This window comes from Colletotrichum chrysophilum (assembly GCF_026319265.1).
Source record: "Colletotrichum chrysophilum strain AFK26 chromosome Unknown scaffold_9, whole genome shotgun sequence".
NCBI classification, from domain to species: domain Eukaryota; kingdom Fungi; phylum Ascomycota; class Sordariomycetes; order Glomerellales; family Glomerellaceae; genus Colletotrichum; species Colletotrichum chrysophilum.
The window spans coordinates 54,035-72,737 of NW_026517296.1; the positions used below are offsets into that span (position 1 = coordinate 54,035).

At 56.4% G+C, this 18,703-nt stretch overlaps 5 protein-coding genes across 5 annotated transcripts; 2 read left to right on the top strand and 3 right to left on the bottom strand.

Annotated features, from left to right (window-relative positions):
- Nucleotides 1–660: 660 nt before the first annotated feature.
- Nucleotides 661–2,082, bottom strand: COL26b_001868 (uncharacterized protein; the record flags this gene model as incomplete). Its single annotated transcript, XM_053174805.1, has 3 exons — nucleotides 661–1,032; nucleotides 1,175–1,992; nucleotides 2,043–2,082. 3 exons carry the CDS (start codon nucleotides 2,080–2,082, stop codon nucleotides 661–663), a joined length of 1,230 nt encoding a protein of 409 aa, XP_053041100.1.
- A 6,751-nt stretch (nucleotides 2,083–8,833) lies between these two features.
- On the bottom strand, nucleotides 8,834–10,414 carry COL26b_001869 (uncharacterized protein; the record flags this gene model as incomplete). The annotated part of the gene is made up of 1 exon (XM_053174806.1): nucleotides 8,834–10,414. One exon carries the CDS (start codon nucleotides 10,412–10,414, stop codon nucleotides 8,834–8,836), a length of 1,581 nt encoding a protein of 526 aa, XP_053041101.1.
- A 2,174-nt stretch (nucleotides 10,415–12,588) lies between these two features.
- On the bottom strand, nucleotides 12,589–14,516 carry COL26b_001870 (uncharacterized protein; the record flags this gene model as incomplete). The annotated part of the gene is made up of 3 exons (XM_053174807.1): nucleotides 12,589–13,036; nucleotides 13,100–13,879; nucleotides 14,293–14,516. 3 exons carry the CDS (start codon nucleotides 14,514–14,516, stop codon nucleotides 12,589–12,591), a joined length of 1,452 nt encoding a protein of 483 aa, XP_053041102.1.
- Nucleotides 14,517–15,456: 940 nt separating this feature from the next.
- Nucleotides 15,457–16,656, top strand: COL26b_001871 (uncharacterized protein; the record flags this gene model as incomplete). The annotated part of the gene is made up of 2 exons (XM_053174808.1): nucleotides 15,457–15,529; nucleotides 15,596–16,656. The coding sequence occupies 2 exons, from the start codon at nucleotides 15,457–15,459 to the stop codon at nucleotides 16,654–16,656; spliced, it is 1,134 nt and encodes a 377-aa protein (XP_053041103.1).
- A 366-nt stretch (nucleotides 16,657–17,022) lies between these two features.
- COL26b_001872 (uncharacterized protein) lies at nucleotides 17,023–18,564 on the top strand (the record flags this gene model as incomplete). The annotated part of the gene is made up of 1 exon (XM_053174809.1): nucleotides 17,023–18,564. The coding sequence occupies one exon, from the start codon at nucleotides 17,023–17,025 to the stop codon at nucleotides 18,562–18,564; it is 1,542 nt and encodes a 513-aa protein (XP_053041104.1).
- Between the last annotated feature and the right edge of the window lie 139 nt (nucleotides 18,565–18,703).

Below are 18,703 nucleotides of genomic sequence, written 5' to 3' on the forward strand. Positions count from 1 at the left end.
CTAGATCCCGTAGGATAGCAAGCGCTTGACGACGTACTTTTTTTGGCCAGGCAGCTTCTTCGCAAGCTGGCAAACGGTTTCGTCAGTCCACCGACATCATAGTCTCCGTGGCTGCCCCCCGCGACACCAACGTTTGGGTCCATCTCCCCGGCCTAGGCTCCATGCGATCCGGCTAGTGTGCCGAGACCTTCTTCATCGTCTTTTCACTTACATCATGACCTCACACCTCACAGACGTTGGCTTTTGTCGTCATCATCCCACCTTCTTCATCTGATTTCCCATGTCAACCGATCTTGGCGCTTCACATATGCCTTCTACGCTTGTTTGCTTGCATCCAGTCACGTATAGCTGGTCGACGTTTAGTACGTTTAGTGAAGTGTAGTGAAAGATCAAGTGATCATGAATTCATAGCCGCCCCCGTCATCATCGGGGGACTGGCTCGCTACCTAACGCCGTCAAACTCCAAGCTACACATCAAACCCAGTAACCACAAGCTGCGTTAGTTGCGGTTTGGGCCTCAATAGGTATTATCTAAAGAGATACAAGCGTATCTCGATACAGCCATACCCCAAATACCAACATGTTGTAACAAGAGAATAATCACTGTGTCCGTCTCTGTTTCTCTGTTGTCTGCGGGTTCCGGTCAACGTCGCCCGGTCTCTATTTCTTTTGGCGGTAGGGGATGCGCTGCTGCGACTCGGACGACTCGTGGCTGTGCTCCTGCTTCATGCGAGGAGTCCTGCGCATCTCGCCCCAGACTCCGGCGCCGAGCCACATGACGCCCAGGATGGCTGCGGGGACCGAGTAGGCGACGACATATCGGGTGGGCGTGTTGGCGAGCTGGAGACCGAGGCCGCCGTTGATGATGCCGAGGATCATCAGGGCTCTGCCGTACCAGATGTGGACGTGGCTGATGATGCCGCGGCCCTGGAACTTCTTGTAGTAGGCGTGGTGGGCGTAGCCGAGGAACGGTTGAATGGCCAGCAGTGCGGTGACAGCAGTACCAAGGAGGGTGTGGGTGTTATTGAACAACTACGAGACATCACGTATCAGCTTACAGTTCTGGGCTTGGATGGGATGAGTGGCCCGACGATGGAGCATCGGGAGGGGAGACCGTCCGCGGGATGGGAAGGGACGCGGTCTCCCGGGTTTTACAAAAGAAAAAGCAACTCACATAGTCGTTGTCGCGGGCATAGGCATAACCAGTGCCGAAGCCAACCCACATCAGGGCGAAGGCGACGGACTGCCAGACAGCGTGTGCCATCCACTTGCCAACCAGAGGCATGAGCATGGCGCCGAGAGGGTACAAGGCAACAAAGACGATCGACATTATAACGCCGTGAGCGAGGAGGATGGCGGACTTGCCACCACCACCGTTAAATACAACGCCGCTGCCACCACTGGTAGAGCCGCCGCCGCTGCTTCCGCTGCCACTTCCATTGCCGCCAGTCGAGGCCCCGGCGAACGGGTTGCTGTCGGACGAGACGGTCGCCGAGGTGAGGTCGAGGGTGAAGCTCGAGTGGTCGTCGTGCTGCTGGATGCTCTGGCTGTTGCTGGCCGAGTTGATGGCGCTGCCGGACTTCCAGGCTGCGATCCAGTTGGTGCTGGCCGAGTTGAGGGACATGGAACCGCCGCTCCAAGACGCGCAGTTGGTGCAGAGGACGTTGGCGACCATCTTGCCGTTCGAGACGCCAGAGCCCCCGAGGAGGGTGAGGGCCGCGCCGTTGTCGGAGACGGTGGGCATGTTATGGCCGCGCGCGGTACGGGGGCTGATGGTCACGTTGCCGGCGCCGTCGGTGTACATGACGAACATGTTGGAGTTGGACATGGTCGAGCCGGTGCCGAGGGCGACCCACTGGTAGCTGGTCGGGGCGGACATCTGGAAATACAGGTTGCCGGAGCCAGAGCTGGCGGCGGCCTGGGGGACCGCGACCTTGAAGCAGACGTCGTTGGGGCACGCCTGGACGGGGTCGGCAGACGCCGTCGCCGCATCTGAGGGTGTTAGTCGCCGAGGAGGGCAGTTTCGGGGTAGGGGAGCTTACAGAGAGCCGCAGCCAGGGCGGAGGCAGTAAAGGCCTTCATGATGATGTATGTCTTGCACGTCTAGGTGGTTCAAGAGATGACTGAACGCAATGTTAGTCGTGGGCTGCTCGAGGTGGTCCACGACGACGAGGTGCTAGTTATATCAGAGAGAGCAGGCCGAAGTGTGACATACGTCTTTGTGCGTTGATATGCAGGGAGGCTCCGGGCTAGTCGTTGGAGTAACACGGCAGCTGAAGACGGGGAGTGTAGTGAAGGGGTGGGAGCTCCGGGGTTCTTATGAAGAAATGTCGGGTGAGCGCCGGCAGCCCATCTCCGTGGCACGCTGAGAGTAGGATGTGCGGTGCGGTACTAGGTTCAAAGCGTCGGGTAGCTAGCCAGCTAGCAGGAGGAGGACGCAGCGGTACGGGATTCAACCGCGGTGGCTTTGCCTTTTGGGCGCGTTGTCTTGGTTTCTGCCAACCGTTTTGCCATGGGATTTTGGGTTTAATGGCACCTGCTTGTTGCTCCCCACGTCGTCATCCCAGGAATCTTGGCGCTGGGAGGAGAGGAGAGAGAGATGGGCATCGACTTCGATACACTAGCACAAAGTCATCTCTTTTCCTGTGCCCTTCGTGTCTCGCCCCGGGAGTCGGGCCCCGGTCCCTGGCTACCCTCCCAGTTCTTCTTGTCTCTCCCCCCCTTCCGCCTCACACTCGAATCTTGGCTTGGGGGAGTGCGGGCAGCGGGCCAACTCTCTCTGTTTCTCTGACAGTCAAGCCACGCAGGGGATGACCCCTGGAGGACCTGTAACCCACGCATAAGATAGCTGGGCTGGGCTGGGCTGGGCTGGGACCGCCAGGCTCTATCGGATTGGCAATTGGTGAGTGCTGAGTAGGCCGGAAGCTAGCTTTGGTAGCCGCGGACAGCTTGTACGACAAGCTTTCAACCGTCCAGGGCAGCAGCAGTGAGCAGCAACAGCTCTCGGAGAAGGCTAGAGATGAGCATACGTAGGCCGGCATACATTAGCTAGACACAGCCACGAAGCCGAGAAGCTGTCATAGGCTCAGTCCGACGGTGATCTGCCCGTCTGTACACAGCGGCATACAGACAGGCAGCGTTACAATGTGCGAAAAGTGACTGGTCATGGGCATGGGGAGATAGCGACCCGCGTCGACGGACCCGGTCGGTCCAACACGTTCCCCCGGGGCCAACGAAGGCTAAAAAATGGGCGGAGAGACTAACCAGGCACGCTGGTCAGTGGACAGTGGTGGTGCCCCTGGTCGTTATTTTGGCTCCTTGCAGTGTCTTAGGTTGGATCTGGGCTGCTACCCTTTCTAGCGTGTCAGACAGAATCGGGAGAAAGGTGATTGGGCGAAGGGTTTACAAGCCCCGGATGCTAAAATGGAAGTGAGGAAGGGCCCTGGGACAAGCCGGCGCTCTGGGAATGCGCCTACGAATATCCAGGGCTTGGCCGGGCCTCACTGCTGCTGCTGCTTCAGTCCCAGCCATCAATCAGCATGACGGAGGAACACTCATCCTCTCAGCATCATCCGAATGTTCAAATGCGATGCGCGCCGCAGAGGCAACAGCCAACAACGTGAAGAAACATGAGCAAACGAAGGGATGCCGTTTGGGGCGTGGATGCATGGGTACGAAGGGTCCGGGGCTGGGAGCATCCCAGGGCAAGAGAGCATATTTCTACGCAGATGGGACTAGTGGGCTCGCAGGGGCTTCTACCTCTCGTTTTTCTCGACGTTCTGGGGCCTCTTTGGGACCGTGGGCAGTGACTGATTTTTGCGTTCTTAGTAGTCTACATGGAGAGTGGTCTGAACTCTATTAACGAAATGAGGACAGGAACCACGGCGAGGGCGTGGTGGTAGGGCAGGGTAGAGTAGGGGCCCAGAGAAGCCGAAGGGATGCTTAGTAGAGAGAAACTGGAAACGAAACGACGTGTGGTGATGGACATCGATACCCTGCATATGCGGTTGTGTACTTTGCTGAATTGGCGATGCCAATGCCAGTGCGGAAAGTACCAATGCCAGCGAGCGAAAGTCTGGGTGAAGAAGCCAATGAAGTTGGCGGGCTGGACATTCAGACTCAGCCTCCCGGAGGTAAAAAGGTGCCGTTGCGGGCGGTCTGGGGTCTCTGCTGCCGTAAGCCTTGGTCAGAAACATTTGTTTTGGAGATATCGGACAGCACTACACGAAGCAATGAAAGGCGGACAGAGAGAAGCGTACGCAAGCATTCCATGATGAATGCTTGGCTTGGGGGCTTGTGGGAGTGTCTAGACGAACGAGAGGAAGCGAAACATGTGGAACGTAGAACATCACACTGCGAAGGTAGTGAACGGAGTACCGATCAGCAGCAGCCATTCCCGCCACTGTGATAAGCGCACTTCCGGGTCACTAACGGCACCTCAGGCTACAAGCCGCCTATTCGTACCTACCGTGCTACCTGGGTAGGGCGGCTAGTGGATGCCATCGCCATTGATGCGCTGCTGTGGGAGCCCGTCCATTGACACTGGGCAGTCACTCGCCCAGCATCACCTCACCCAGCAGGAGCGGGAGCAGGAGCAGGAACATATCGCATGAGACACAGAACTTGGAGCATGGCACAGGGGCTTGCACCTGCATTGAGCTGATGATGGACACGGACGCTGCTGCCCACAAGCCGGATGGTACCACCATCAGGATCCCGGTGCTACTGCTGCTGGGCTGGCTGTCCTTCCCGCAACATCTCCCGAACTGCTGGCGCATCAAAGCAACCGCTTACACCCGAACCATCTACACCTCTCATCCCTAACATCTCTGAACCGGCAGAGCGACTGCCCAGAAATGCAGTGCAAAGCTTCACGCTTCTCGTGAGGTCTCTTGCACACGGCAGACGGCGAGAGTCCATCGCGGCGCCTATCGCCCACCGCCAAGTATTACACCTCAAGGATTTTGCGCTTCCACTGCTGATGATGACGAGGCACGTTGTCGCCAAGAAGGGGCTTATCTGACGGCAGCCGCAGGCTTCGGCACTGCTTCACCATCCCCTGCGACGATGCTGCATCTCAGCCCGAATTCACCGCTTACTCTGGTCCACGGCATTGGCTGGAGAGCCTTCCCCTCAAGCCAATTCTATTTTCATTCCAAAGAGGCCTCACTCAGGACCCTCCTCGATGTGCGCCTGAGGAGGGACTTGACATGGTGCCTCGAGCGCTCCCACCACCATCACTACTACCTGACGGATACCCCGTCGTCGGTCAACACCTCGACCGCTGACCGAGGAATGCAACCATCCCAACGCCAACCCACGTGTGAATACTTGGACATCTCAGTCAAATTCTTCTCTGATATCGGCCAGGACGTGCACACCACATCTGGGTAACTGCAATGTCCGTCGATCAAACCGTCCAGCAAACGACCCGTCCTCCCGTCCCGATTTGTCAAAACCGCCAACTAACACGGCACCAATGGGACAAGCGCCGATCAGCACCAACGCAGGCCGCGCAATGCTTTCCCTTCCCTCCAGCTTTCACATCATTCTTCTTTCTAGACCCTGTTCCATCTTCCCACAAGGTTGCCCAGAGGCAGGAAGCTCATTGCCTCTATCGGTGGGATTCCGCCTGAGCTTCTCCCGCGCGCTCTTGACGCCATCAGAAACATGAAACCATCTCACTGCAGGTGCTCGGGACATTGGCACCACCAAGTGTCTTCCTTGCTATTCGTCTGACGTTGCGCAGGAACTTGCCCGTTGTCTTCTCATTCTTGGCTAATGTAATGACGCATATCGATCCGATGTGCATTCGTACGCCCACTGGGATAATCGTCTGTGTCTCTGAGTAGCACTATCTCGACCTGGGTCAAGACTCGCACAGTCCGGTTATACGGATCTTTGGCATAAGAAGACCGATTCTAGCAAGCTGCCTAGCCCAGTCTGCCAAGGTCCAAAAGGACAAAGCTCTGTCGCGCAGATCCAGGGACGCGAATACCGGTTGACTTTTCTCTGGGCCGTGTCAAAGCTGCAAGCCCAAGCTCTGCCGATGGGCCGTACAAGTTCAGGGCCTTCAGGCATCTCCCAGCAGAGCGCAAACAACACACAAAACATTGAAGCTCCAAGACAAGAAGAACCCTCAACAACATGAGTTTCTGAAAGCAGCTTTGAAATTGCGTCACTATCAGTGGCTCAGGGTTGTTCCCCCCGCGCTGTCCTTGACGCCAAGATTTCCCCTCCAACGGCCGCATGCCAGCGCCCAGGCCTATCCTGGAGGCGTGCTGAGGGAGGGATCCAATGTTCTTCTACGCCTCTATGCACTTGGCAATCTTTCGTTCAGTTGACATACTGCGCATCATCTTCAACACACGCTTCATCTCGATGCTCCCGCCAAGCCCTATAGAGTTGGTTCAAGACTCTGTTCTGATGGCTACTCGCTGCGAGTTTCCCTCGGGGATCGTCCCAAAATTCTAAGCCTCAAGGTTCGATACCACAGCGGGATGGCTGATGCTCGTCGTACGTCAGATGATGCCAGTTGAATGGTTAACTCCAAACACTCATAGTCACATTCGAGGCAGTCCGTAACGATTGGCAAAAGTTACCGAGGGTGCTCCCGGCCATTCACGAGAGACTCCGCCACTGTGCCAGCCGCCATCCTGTCACGGCGCCGTCAACGAAAACCTTGATTGCTCCCGACGATCTCTTGCTCTGTTCAGTTCCCCCCTTGACGGCAACCGACTCATTGCTAATGATCTCGATGTGTCAATCCGGCCACGGCGGCCGGAGTGGGGCCGCGCGGGGACTTTGCCTTGCCGAAAAGAGATTGCACGCTGCCGTCTGACCCCGGGATGCTTGAGTCGGGTGAACAGTCCCGATGTAACGCTGTTAGCTGGGCAAGGCGCAACAGTCGTCCCGCGCCGAACATGAGTTACCCCGGCGCTGATCCACTTCCACAGCCGCCGTCGTTGATATTCAGTCTAGTCCATCCCCAACCGAGACTTGGGGGAGGCTGAGCAGCTTTCAATTTGACGTTTAAGCTTCCTTGCAACGCCAATAAGCCCTAGGAACTACTACACGCGAGTGGAACGAAAACAGTTCCGAATCCTAGGGCAAGCCCAGGTCTTCGGACATGGGCGCCGCCAAATAGACGCTGCCGGGGTCCGCATTTCCCGTTTCTCCGCATCCTCCATCTTGCTCCTTCTTCTTTGGATGCTTGACAGCACACCGGCACGACGACAGCGTTCAACGACGCCGCCGCAGGAGCCGTCACAGGAACCGCACACCCCGTTACCAGCTCACCGGATCCAAAAAGGAGCCTTGCGAACCGGTCAGGGCTTGGCCAAGGTTATTTGATGCTGCCCAAGAGGGAAGATCTTTCTAACTACACCCCTTGGATTACTCTTGATTCGTGAAGCACAGCACATACCCCGTGCGCTGTGCTGGAAATGAACGCCAAGCTCACAATTTGCCAGCTGTTCTTGTCAGGCAGGAAAGTAAAGCGTTTTGGTAAGCAAGCTATGCAAATTGTTTCCGGAACTTTTGAAAAACAGTTGTCATCACGAGACAAGAGACGAGGCACCACTGAGAACTATGCGCCGCGCAGGCCTCTCTCTCTTGGCCAATTTTGCTTATGCATCCGAAGTCACCAACAAGTGTACACGCATCGTCACCTCAAGGCATAATCAAGCATAACTTCTCTAGCCCGTGAAACACGAGACCAACTGGAAAATTAAGAAAGAAAAAGGTTAAGATTGAGAAAGACCCTTCCTAGTATCTGACAAGTCGGAGAGGGAGGAGGACAAAAAGTCCAGAAATCCTTCCTCATGCGTAAGGTACGGACGGAAAAGATCCGAAATGCCCGAACGAAACGAACGTGCGCCTGCGCCGCCGTTTTGTCTGCTTCTGGAGCTTCGCCTCTGTTAGTCGTCAGAGTCGTCAGCCCAGCAGAATCCGGACTTGTCAAAGACGAGCTGACGCCGTAAGCCTACCGGAACACCGAAGGGGGAGGAAGGTGAGCTCACCGAGACAGCCCCCCCGAAAACGACGACGACGACGATGATGATGGTCCGCCGGCACGGTAAGTCATCATCCGGCACCAAAGTCCTCTGGGGGAGAGGAATCTGACCGCGGATGCCGTGAGCCGCGGTTTCTCTCAGACAAAAGGGCCGTTCGGATTCACGTCCAGTCAGTCGTGGCTTGGTGACAAAGATGGCGTTGAAGGATGAACAGAGTTGGGCCAGATGCGTTTCTTATGCAAGACCGCCGCTTCGCTGGCCCGTTTTCCGGAGCCGACGGTTGATGGAGAGACTCCTCCTCCTCGTCGACATCAGATCTGCCCTGAATGAAGCCCCTGGCCAGCATCGGGGTCATGGAACCTACGGATCGCCCACAAGAAAAGGGGTGTTTGGGGCCATGGAAGCAACGGAGGACTTTAACAATTTTGCGCATGAGGAAAAGCCTGGTTTTCACCATAAGAAAAGTCAAAAGCTCGTATATATTTCCCATGACGATACTGAACTGAAAAACAACTGATCTAACGCCCGTGATTAGACGGACTATCCCCCGAGTTTAAACGTCTTTGGATGCTCTCGACGAAAGACACCCCCTTCCTCAAATTATACACACCGCCGAATCGGGTTGTAAGGTCCGGGGCTCTGCGTTTGAATCAAAAGGGGGGCGTCGTCTCAAATAATTCCACGCTGACCGGTCTGTGCCGCGGTTGTCTGCTCAAACTTTTCCCATCCTAACACTGCGCGCAAGTGTATTCTCGCACCAAAAGAAAAAAAGCCATTGCTCTGTGCTGCCCATCTTGTCTAGGTCTCTGTGTCTCTCTCTAGACCTCTGTGGTGAATCTAAAAGCGTGACTCTCTAGCAGGCTGCTCGACGCGACGTAGCTGAAGCCTCCGAACGGGTCGTCCTCCTTACCTGACAACGCGCTCCAGTGGTCTTTGGAGGTTACCACAGGGCTCAGCGATAGGTCGGTGAACTCGGGCGCAAAGTTCTCGGCCAGCTCCGGGTCGGTGATCAACGGCTGGATAGGGGGCTCGACCTCTCTGGCGGCAAGCTTCTTCCAGTCGATCTTGCGGAAGAAGCGGTGGCCCTTCATGATCTGGAGGTCCTTGGGCATATTTGCGCCCAGGCGCTTCTTGGGGTCCTTCTTGAGCAGGCGCGTCAAGAGGTCCTTCGCATCCGGGCTGAGGAAGTAAGGCATGACGAGCTTCTGCTTGACAATGTTCTGCTGGATCTTAGCGTGGTTTCCGCCGCGGAATGGCGGGTTGCCCGTCATCAGATCGAAGCCAAGCGCGCCAAAGGACCACCAGTCGACGGCCTTGCCGTACTTCTGCCCATTAATCACCTCGGGGGCCATGTACTCCACGGTGCCAAGCATGGAGTTGCAGTGATCCTCGGAGGGGTCGACGGCAACCTTGGACAGACCAAAATCGGTGAGCAGTAGATGACCCTCGGCATCTAGCAGACAGTTCTCCGGCTTCAGGTCGCGGTACACAACGCCAAGGCTGCTGTGCAGGTAGGAGATGGCCAGAAGCATCTCCGCCATGTAGAAGGCCGCGACGGGTTCGGCGAACATCTTTTCCATGTTGAGGTGCGTGAAAAGCTCGCCGCCCTGTCCGTACTCGAGGATCAAGTACAGCTTCTCATGGTCCTGGAAGGCGTAGTACAGGTTGACGACAAAGGGGTGTCGGTTGACCGACTCGAGGATCTGACGCTCCGTCTTGGTCTGTTCAATGAGCTTCTTGTGCACCGTCAGGGACGCCTTCTTGAACTGCTTCTGGGCGTAGAGACGCCCGGTGTTGCGCTGCTTCACCAACAGTACAGTTCCATACGTGCCCTTGCCCAGGCAGCGCAGAGGCTCAAAGTCGCCAGCCGTCATCTTGCGCGCAGGCGCGTTGCCGCCCTCGATGGGAATGATGTTGCCGGTGCGCTCGCGCACGCTCTCGTCGACATAGTCGTGCGTCAAGTTGATCTCATAGCTCGTGGAGCCGCTCTCAGAGCGCTCGCTGCCGGCCTCACTCTGGGTCCCGTCGTTGCTTCCGGTGCGGCTCATGGCAGCGCTGCGGATGCCCAAGCCGTTCTCGCCGTGGCCGTTGCGAGTAACGACGGTGCTCATGGTGCTTGTGCGAGAGGAGGTGTCGAGGCTGAGGGGCTCCATCTGCATGCGGAGCTTGGCGATGCCGGACACGGCCGGGGAAGAGGCGCCGCGCATGACGGGGCTGCAGTTGGCGCTGACGACGTCGTCGATGCGGCCGGGGCGAGCGGGGCGCCTCGACTTGACGGAGAGAGGGGGAGTAGCGCAGACGGCGCCGACAACATAGTCATCGTCCTCGTCGCCGGAGGTGACGGGGGTGTTTTGGAAGCCGCGCACCGTGTTGAGTGCGGGCGTCGCCTTGGCAATCATGGTTCCGGTGGTTTTGAGGGTTTTTTATGGAGGTCGCTCCTTGTAGTAGTGAATATTGCCCGTAAACGAGGGGCGCGCGGGGGCTCTCCGCTCGCGCCCGAAAGTGGCGGTGGTCTTCACTTTCGTGGGTTGTTTAAATGGGAAGCACAAGGAGCGTGCCTCGTCGTCGCTCGGGATCAGCGCGCGGCTCAGATTCGTAGTTTCGCTGGGTCTTCTTGTGGCTCGGATATCGCATCTGACGGCGGAAGAATGAGCAGGAGTTGTCGTAAGAATCTTTCTTATTATGCATTGGGTGGCGGTCGGTTTCTGGGTAAGTGTGGTGAATGTGGGAAATGGTTGTCTTCACCAAAATGGTGGTGTTGAAGGGAGGAAAAGGGAAAGGAGGAAAGTCGAAACAGGGCCTGGCGGGATAAATTCAAGAAAATTCAGCCCGCCTTGCCCGCCCGCCCATGCTGCCCGTCCAGGCCTTTCCTTACCCGAGCCTGGGGTCTGGAGGGGAGAATGGGACGGGACAGGCCACCACTGCAGACAAAGTACCCTGTCCTGCGGCGCTTCCCCTGTAACCAGGTACCTGCCCACAGGTGGTTCCCGCACGGAAGCCAACCAACCACGACAGGTCCAGTCAGCCGGCGAGTGACTTTTCGCCCTTCACATGGGCGGCTTAGAGGGGAGGATTGGCGTGCGGAAGCCAAAATACTTGGGCACCACCCGCGCTGGGTGCTGGGTCTTCAATTTCGGGCCTTGTCATTGGGTAGGCGCGGCAGGCGCAGGGGCTAGCACCTTCTTGCCCTGCTCGACTCAGCCCAAACATGTATTCTGGGTTTCTTTTTTCTTTTTCCCTTTTTTCCTTTGGTTTTTTTCCCATCGCCGCGGGGCTTTGACATTTCAGGCTTGTTCCTGCTTGCATCTAAATGCCACCATTTTAATTCGCTACCAGCCCCTTCTGCAGTCTCACCTCTGCCGCCTGTCGATGCACTCCAGGCCTCAGGTACCTGCCTATCCATACCAGATACCTGCCTGCCTCATCTGTATTCAAGCCCGGGTAGCAGCGGGGATCAGCATGTCACCCTCCACTGCTATTGCCGAAAGCGGTGGACGGCGTCAGCGGAGCGGGAAGGTCCCAATCTGTGAATCGCTGCATGCCTGATGTGACAGTCAAGGGGACCACTGGCTTACGGTCTTGTGGTGCTCTGTTGTTGGAGGCTTTACAAGAGGCACACACAAACACCACCACCTGACCGTTGCGTTACCCCGTTGTGGAGGCTGGTCGGGAATCCTTCGAAAAACCGGGCCTCGCCTTGCCTGGCCCCCTCTAAAAGGTGCGGAAATTGGGAGCGAAGAAGGGGCTCGACGAGGATGATGACGTCCGCGGATTGTCACCGACTTGTGGGGTGCCCCGTGCCTGGGTGGTCTGACAACGGTCTTGTTCATACAAACCCGTACATAATAGCGTCCGCGGCCGCTAATTTTGCCTTAAATTTGCCATTTTCATGCGCTGCCGTCTCCCTGCCCTGCCTATTAAGGCACCCCAAGGGGGGAAAACAGGAGGAAACACCAACAAGGCCGTCGGGAATGTTTGCTGGCGCGCAAGACCGTCTGAACAAAGGAGCCCCCGAGGCGCGCATCGAGGAGAGAAGAAATGAGAGTTTGAGGCATGTCTCGGAGAGAGCGACGCTTCAGAAACAAGGGAATGCGAGATGCGACACTGGCCCGAGATGAGATGCCGTCCAGTCTTAGTCAGGTCGCACAAAGGGCATGGTCCGGACTACGCCAAAGCGTTCCTCACTGCCAATAGATGCAACCTGAATTCTTGCGACTCAGCTTCTCTCAGCGTGTTGCATCGAAATGTTTGGCCTCGCAGGATCCAGCTCGCTAAATGAGGCGGATCCAGGATTCAGCTGAAAGTGCAAGAAATGCAAACAGCATCCATCACATCACACACAAACACATGTTCGTCGCAGCAACAAAGCAACCACCACGCTCACAAACTTCTCCACTGGTTCCCACTGAATAAGCTGCTGTATTTCCCGCTATCAACCCTGTTGAAACTTGCAAGACGAATGCTTCTCCAGAGTCACATGGCCGATTAAATAAGCAACCAAACTACAACTCTCCCAAATGCCGTCACTTCTTTTTTGTCTCTTTATGCTCCTTTGCATAATTACACCGGAAGCTCAGTTCGCCTCGACGTTCGTTCTGTAATGCGTCTCGAGACTGAACCTCGCAAAGGGGCTCCTCTGTCTCAACCGCTTGCTGAACCGGAAGAAGATCCACGGCGTTATGCAGAACACAGCCGCCAGTCCCGCAAGAACCGTCCCGGCATAGTTGGCATTCAATGCGCCGTACATCTCGTGGGCCACGAGCGGCATCAGACCCGAGGCGACCGCCCTCACCAGAGCCAGCCCCGAGAAAGCCGACGCCGAGTACAGCAGGTAGGAATCCGCGAGGTACCCGCTCAGCGTGTGGCTCGTCTCGTTGGCGGCGAATCCGACGAGAACAAGTGACATCGTGGGCACGATCCAGTGGACGCCTCCGACGAGAGGCGGGATGGTCCACGCGAACCATGCCAGTCCGATGGCCTGGGCGGGTGCTGCGAAGGCGAAGCCCATGATCTTGTCTTCCCTGGACGAAACAGTCAGCTTGTTTTCCCCCTCGTGCCTGACTCAGATTGATGCAAAATCTTACGGTTGGACGGGGACTTGCTTGCGCTGACAGTCCCGAACGACCTTCATATCCCAAAGGCGAGGCAGGAAGGTGAAGAGAACCCCCACGGCGATGGCCAGGAATGGCAGCGAGGCTTGCGTCTTGGTGAAGCCGAGTGAAACGTAGACTATTGTGAGCGCCTCCGTGAACAGATAGATCATGCTCCAGGACGACGCCGAGATGAGGGCGACCATGATGACCAGGGGCTCAGTGAGCAATATCCTCCCCGGCCTGACGACGCTGATCTGCACCAGAGCTCTCCAGTCGGGCGCCTCGTCCGGGTTGTGCCAGCTCAATTCCTGGACCTCCGTCTCTCTTCCAATATCCCGGATGATGCGGCCTAGCAACAGGCTGGGCCTGCACTCCCTGATCCCGAAGAGAGCAAGGGACAGAGCTCCGGTGACGATGGCCGCGCTGTTGAAGATCCACCGCCAGCCGAGGGCGTCTGAGATGTAAGCGGCGTAGACGGGCCCCATGCACAACCCGATCACGGCCCCGGCGTTCCACAGGACGATGATCCAGACCCGGCGCTTGGTGTTGAACATGTCTTCCACGCTGCCGGCGATGACCACGGATGGGACAGCGGATGCGAGACCTGCGACGAAGCGGCCGATGTAGACCGCCGAGGATGAACGCGATACGCCCGTGAGGAGGCAGGAAAAGCAGAATACGGCGCAGGATACGAGGTAGGGGATCCGGCGGCCGTAGAGCTCCGAGAATGGAGGTATCAAGAAGCCTGCGACGGCTTGGCCAAGCTGATACCTGTTTCTCATGAGTTTACGAGCACGCCGCACGAGGCCTCTCGGACTTACATGAGGGTGAAGCCAACCAATGATGCTTGGCGACTGAGTTCATACTCTGGCCCAGCTTCAGCAGCCGCCACGGCCTGTGCAGGAATAAGTTTAGCATGTCTCTAATTGGATTATTATCCCGCTTCGAATCCGCTGGCTCTTGGGAATGAAAACATCGCGCTCCAGTGCAGAGAATTAAGAATATAGCGGAAGATTCTGCCTCAAGGCAAATGGCTACGCCGTCGGGTCCTGCCGATCTGCGGGCCGCTTCTGCTTATGACGGGGTAAGATTTGGACGTGACATACTCCTGTTGTGCTTATGACGGTGCTGACCGATGTTAGTTCGGGCTATCCTGCGGTGCATATACCAACGGGCAGCCTTACGTGTAGAATTCAAAGAAGATAATGATTACGGTGTCGAACGCCTTTCTGGAGAGATTCCAATTCCGGGGATGCGTCTTGCAGTCTCGTTTCCAATTGATGAGCCCATCGGTTTGTCTCTCGACACCGTAGTGTGCTAAAATGGCGGATTCGTCGGTTTCCCGGACGGCAAGCTTGCTCTTCTCGACAACGAGCTCTTCAGAGCTGGAGGTCTCGACGATGGCCATCGTACTCGGTGGACGGTTCGAAAGGAGACCCGGATGGCATCAGATAGCGACGAAGAGTTAAACGAGCACGAGAAGTCGATCAGAGAAGAATATAGATGCTGGCTTTTGCAGAAGGATATCAATGCCCTACGCGGATTTATGAGAGGTCCTTTTACATCAGCTAGGTACTGACGATACCACACCCAGGGAACACCATTCACTCTAGACAGGCATCTCACTCGCATGTACCGTCCTAAACCAGAATCCAACTTTCCAGCTCGCTTAGAAAACAGAAACCGCCTCGGATCTAGAGTATGGCAACCCTTCGAGATACCAGCACTGGACTCGAGCCTTCTCGCGCCTCTTGCCCATTGTCCATTCTTTTTTGGAGGCTATTGAAAGGATTGCATGCTGCATGTGAGACCTTTGATGGTTACATCTGCCATAAGCACTTAGGATGCTGGCCGCTGGGTCTGCCGTCCAATCGGGCCACAACCTCCTGGCCGTTCTTGCGATCTACACGGACCAGGCCAGAGTCGAGTCCGAGCCTGGAGGCTAGCGTGACAGCGCCTTTTTGGGTAGATCTATCTCGCGAATTGAGCCTTTTCGGGAGGTAAGCCTCCCCCTGTATTCCTGGGGGATTATTCAGCTAAGCTGTGTTTGTTGGCGAGTTGATAGGTCACTGAACGAGGGAGGTGATCGGTGTTGAGATTATTGTAAGTCTGCCTGTGTTATGTGCTGACGGCGGTGTGATAAACAACCCGACCTGAGCCGGACATCGCGAATGATTGAGTAGTTTATCTACCTAGTTTGACCCTCAAAGAAGGGAGGCCGATCTCAACTGTGACCGTAAACTCGAGATATGCAGTATCGACTTGTCGACTAGCCCCTGGTTCAGTTGTTGTATCTGTCGTCCAGAATCGTACGTCTGCGAGAGCATTTCAAGTCTAGGCCCAAAGCCATGCCGAGCGATGAGGAAACCCCAGTGCTCTGGGGCTCGCCCGCGCAAACAGGCGCGGCCTTCGATTTCCGAAGTAAGTCCCAGCCGGAGTCCAGCCGGGGAGGGGGGATTTGACCTGGTTCTTACGCTGTCATTGTAGGCGACGTGGTCACGACTCCATCCCAAGGCATGCTCTTGGCCATCGCTCGCACGACCCTCCACGACGATATCTACGGCGAGGATTCAACAACGAGAAACTTCGAGGAAGAAATGGCCAAGACGTGTGGCCACGAAAGCGCCGCTTTCGTCCTCTCGGGCACCATGGCGAACCAGCTTGCCATCCGCTCACTCCTGCACCAACCGCCGCATGCCGTCCTCGCCGACGCCAGCGCGCACATCATACATTGGGAGGCCGGTGGCGTAGCGCACTTGTCGGGTGCGACGGTTCAAGGGATTCGTCCGCTGAATGGTCTTTACCTTACCCTCGAGGACGTCAAGAAGCATGCTGTCCTGACGGATGATGTACACAAATGCCCCACGCAGGTCGTCAGCATCGAGAATACCAGTTCCGGGGTGGTTATACCCCTGGCAGAGTTACAGAAAATCAAGGCATGGGCTTCGACGCATGGTGTTGCCATCCACATGGATGGAGCTCGTCTCTGGGAGGCTGTATCAGCAGGTGCGGGCGCGTTGGACGACTTTGGAAAGTGCTGTGACGTCTTGACGCTCGATTTTAGCAAAAACCTCGGTGCTCCTATGGGTGCCATGGTGTTGGGCCCATCCGAGTTGATCCGCAGACTGAAGCGAATCCGGAAGAGTATTGGAGGTGGCATGAGACAGGCAGGTGTTCTCGCGGCGGCAGCGCGACAAGCGGTTGCTGAGAATTTTGGGTTGGGAAACAGAGATACCAAACGGGTCTTGAGGAACAGTCGTGTTCTGGCAGAGAGGGTTGGGAGGATGTGGATGGAGAGAGGGGGGAGATTACTAAAGCCTGTCGAGACCAACATGGCCTGGGTGGATCTCAAGAGCTGCAACATAGAAGTTAGGGAATGGAATGATCTCGGGAAAAGGAACGGAATCAAGCTCGACGGGAAGAGGGTTGTGCTGCATCATCAGATTGATGAGATGGCCATGGAGCGACTGGCTACAGTGATGAATACAGCCCTTGGTCATGTTGCAGACGGGGGAATTGTGAGTGGTACTCCCAGAGCTCGGCTGTGAGCTGTGTAATATCTAGAATTCCAATGGGTTTGAGGAAATTTCGAAATGGCTTCGATGTCTTGGTGGAGCGAAGTGAACATGAAGGAGTATAAGCCGGCCCCACTCCCGTTGATATCCGATGCATGCCCAAACGCGACCTGTCAGCTTACCTAATCCGAAATTTTCCAGTGCAGCTGGCGCGACTGTAACCTTTGCATGGAGCTCTACCTTGGAAGGCAACCAGCTACCTATCACCACCCAGAGACGATCACCTTCAGGCTGCCATTGGCGGCAGTTATCCCGTTCGCTCAACTTCTCGTTCTCTGAATCTCTGTCCTTGTTTCGCAGCTGATTCCTGGGGCCGCGACAGCCCCCGTTCCGCCCAAGATGATGCATCCGTCGCGACAGGCCTACGTGGAGGAGGCCATGGACGAGGACAGAGGAATCGCGCTCGAGGACATTCCCGTCGACCATGACTACGAGATCCCTTCTGCGGCGTCCGGCGTGGCGCCTGAGAAAGCCTCCGCCGTTCTGGCGCAGATGGAGAGGAAAAAGCTGGCCGCTAGCATCGCGGTGCCTACCGACGACAACCGAGTGCGCGCGAGGCTCAGAGAGCTGGGCGAACCCATAACACTATTTGGAGAGGGCAAGCCTGAACGACGAGACCGTTTGAGGGACCTACTTGCTATTCAAAAGGAGATGGACGATGTCGATGTCGAGATGCAGGAGGCTGGAGACGAAGACGCGGACGACCAAGACGAAGAATTCTATACCCCGGGAGGCCCAGCACTGTTACAAGCACGTATCGATATCGTTAAATACTCGCTCCCCAGAGCGAGAAGACGAGTCCAGTTTCAAAAAGCAGAGTCGACAATCCCCTTGCGCACGCACGTCAAGTTCCGAAAACAGATTAAGGAGAAGTTGGAGGGCTTCGAGCTTCAGGGCAGTCAAACAGCTGGCGACCGAAATGTCAGCATGACGAGGTTATCACCCAATGGAGAGATTGTCGCGGTGGGCAACTGGGGAGGAGGTCTGAAACTCATCGAGGTGCCCAGCCTGGAGCAGAAGATGAACCTGCGAGGACATACCAACAAGATCAGCGGTCTCTCATGGTATCCGGGCTCTACGCTGCCCGAATCCAATGTGTCTCCCAGCACTGTCAACCTCGCGTCTGGAGGAGCCGAAGGTGTGGTGCATTTGTGGGGACTTGAGCAAGACACACCGCTGTCGACGCTCTCTGGTCATAGTGCTCGCGTATCCCGTGTCGAGTTCCATCCCTCTGGAAGGTATGTGGCATCTGCCTCAGACGACACGACATGGAGACTCTGGGACGTGGAGACTACCGCGGAGCTGCTGCTCCAGGAAGGCCATTCCAGAGGTGTTTATGCAGTGAGCTTCAACGCGGATGGCTCCCTTTTGGCCAGCGCCGGCCTGGACAGCATTGGTCGCATCTGGGACTTGCGATCAGGACGGACAGTCATGATTCTGGACGAGCACATCCAGCCGATATACGCCCTCGACTGGGGATCGGATGGACACCGAGTGCTGTCGGGATCGGCAGACGGCTGGGTCAAGTGTTGGGACGTTCGGAAGGTTCAGAGAACGGCAAACCTGGGAGCTCACACAAAGGCCGTGTCTGATCTCAGGTGGTTCAAGGGAACGGACGACCCGATTGATGGGCATCCACCGGGGGTTGACGAGAGCGGTGCCCAGCAGCCCAAGAAGGCCGGCACATTTTTCGTATCTGGTGGATTTGATGCCAAGGTCAAGATCTTCTCGGCGGACAACTGGGAGGTCATCCAGACTTTAAGTGGACATGCCGGTCCGGTTTCCAGTGTGGACGTGAGCAGAGACGGAAAGTGGATTGTCAGTGGAGGGCATGACCGGACGGTGAAGCTCTGGGGTCGCAATGACGGCGAGGGAATCTAGACAGGCCACCCGGCAGGTTGCGAAAATAGAGGCCCAATAGAATAACGAGATACCCATGCATCAAAATAAAGGCAAGGAGCTTCAGTGACCGCAGGTTCTTAAACTGGACTAAGAGAGCCACTGCGACAGCAATGCACGG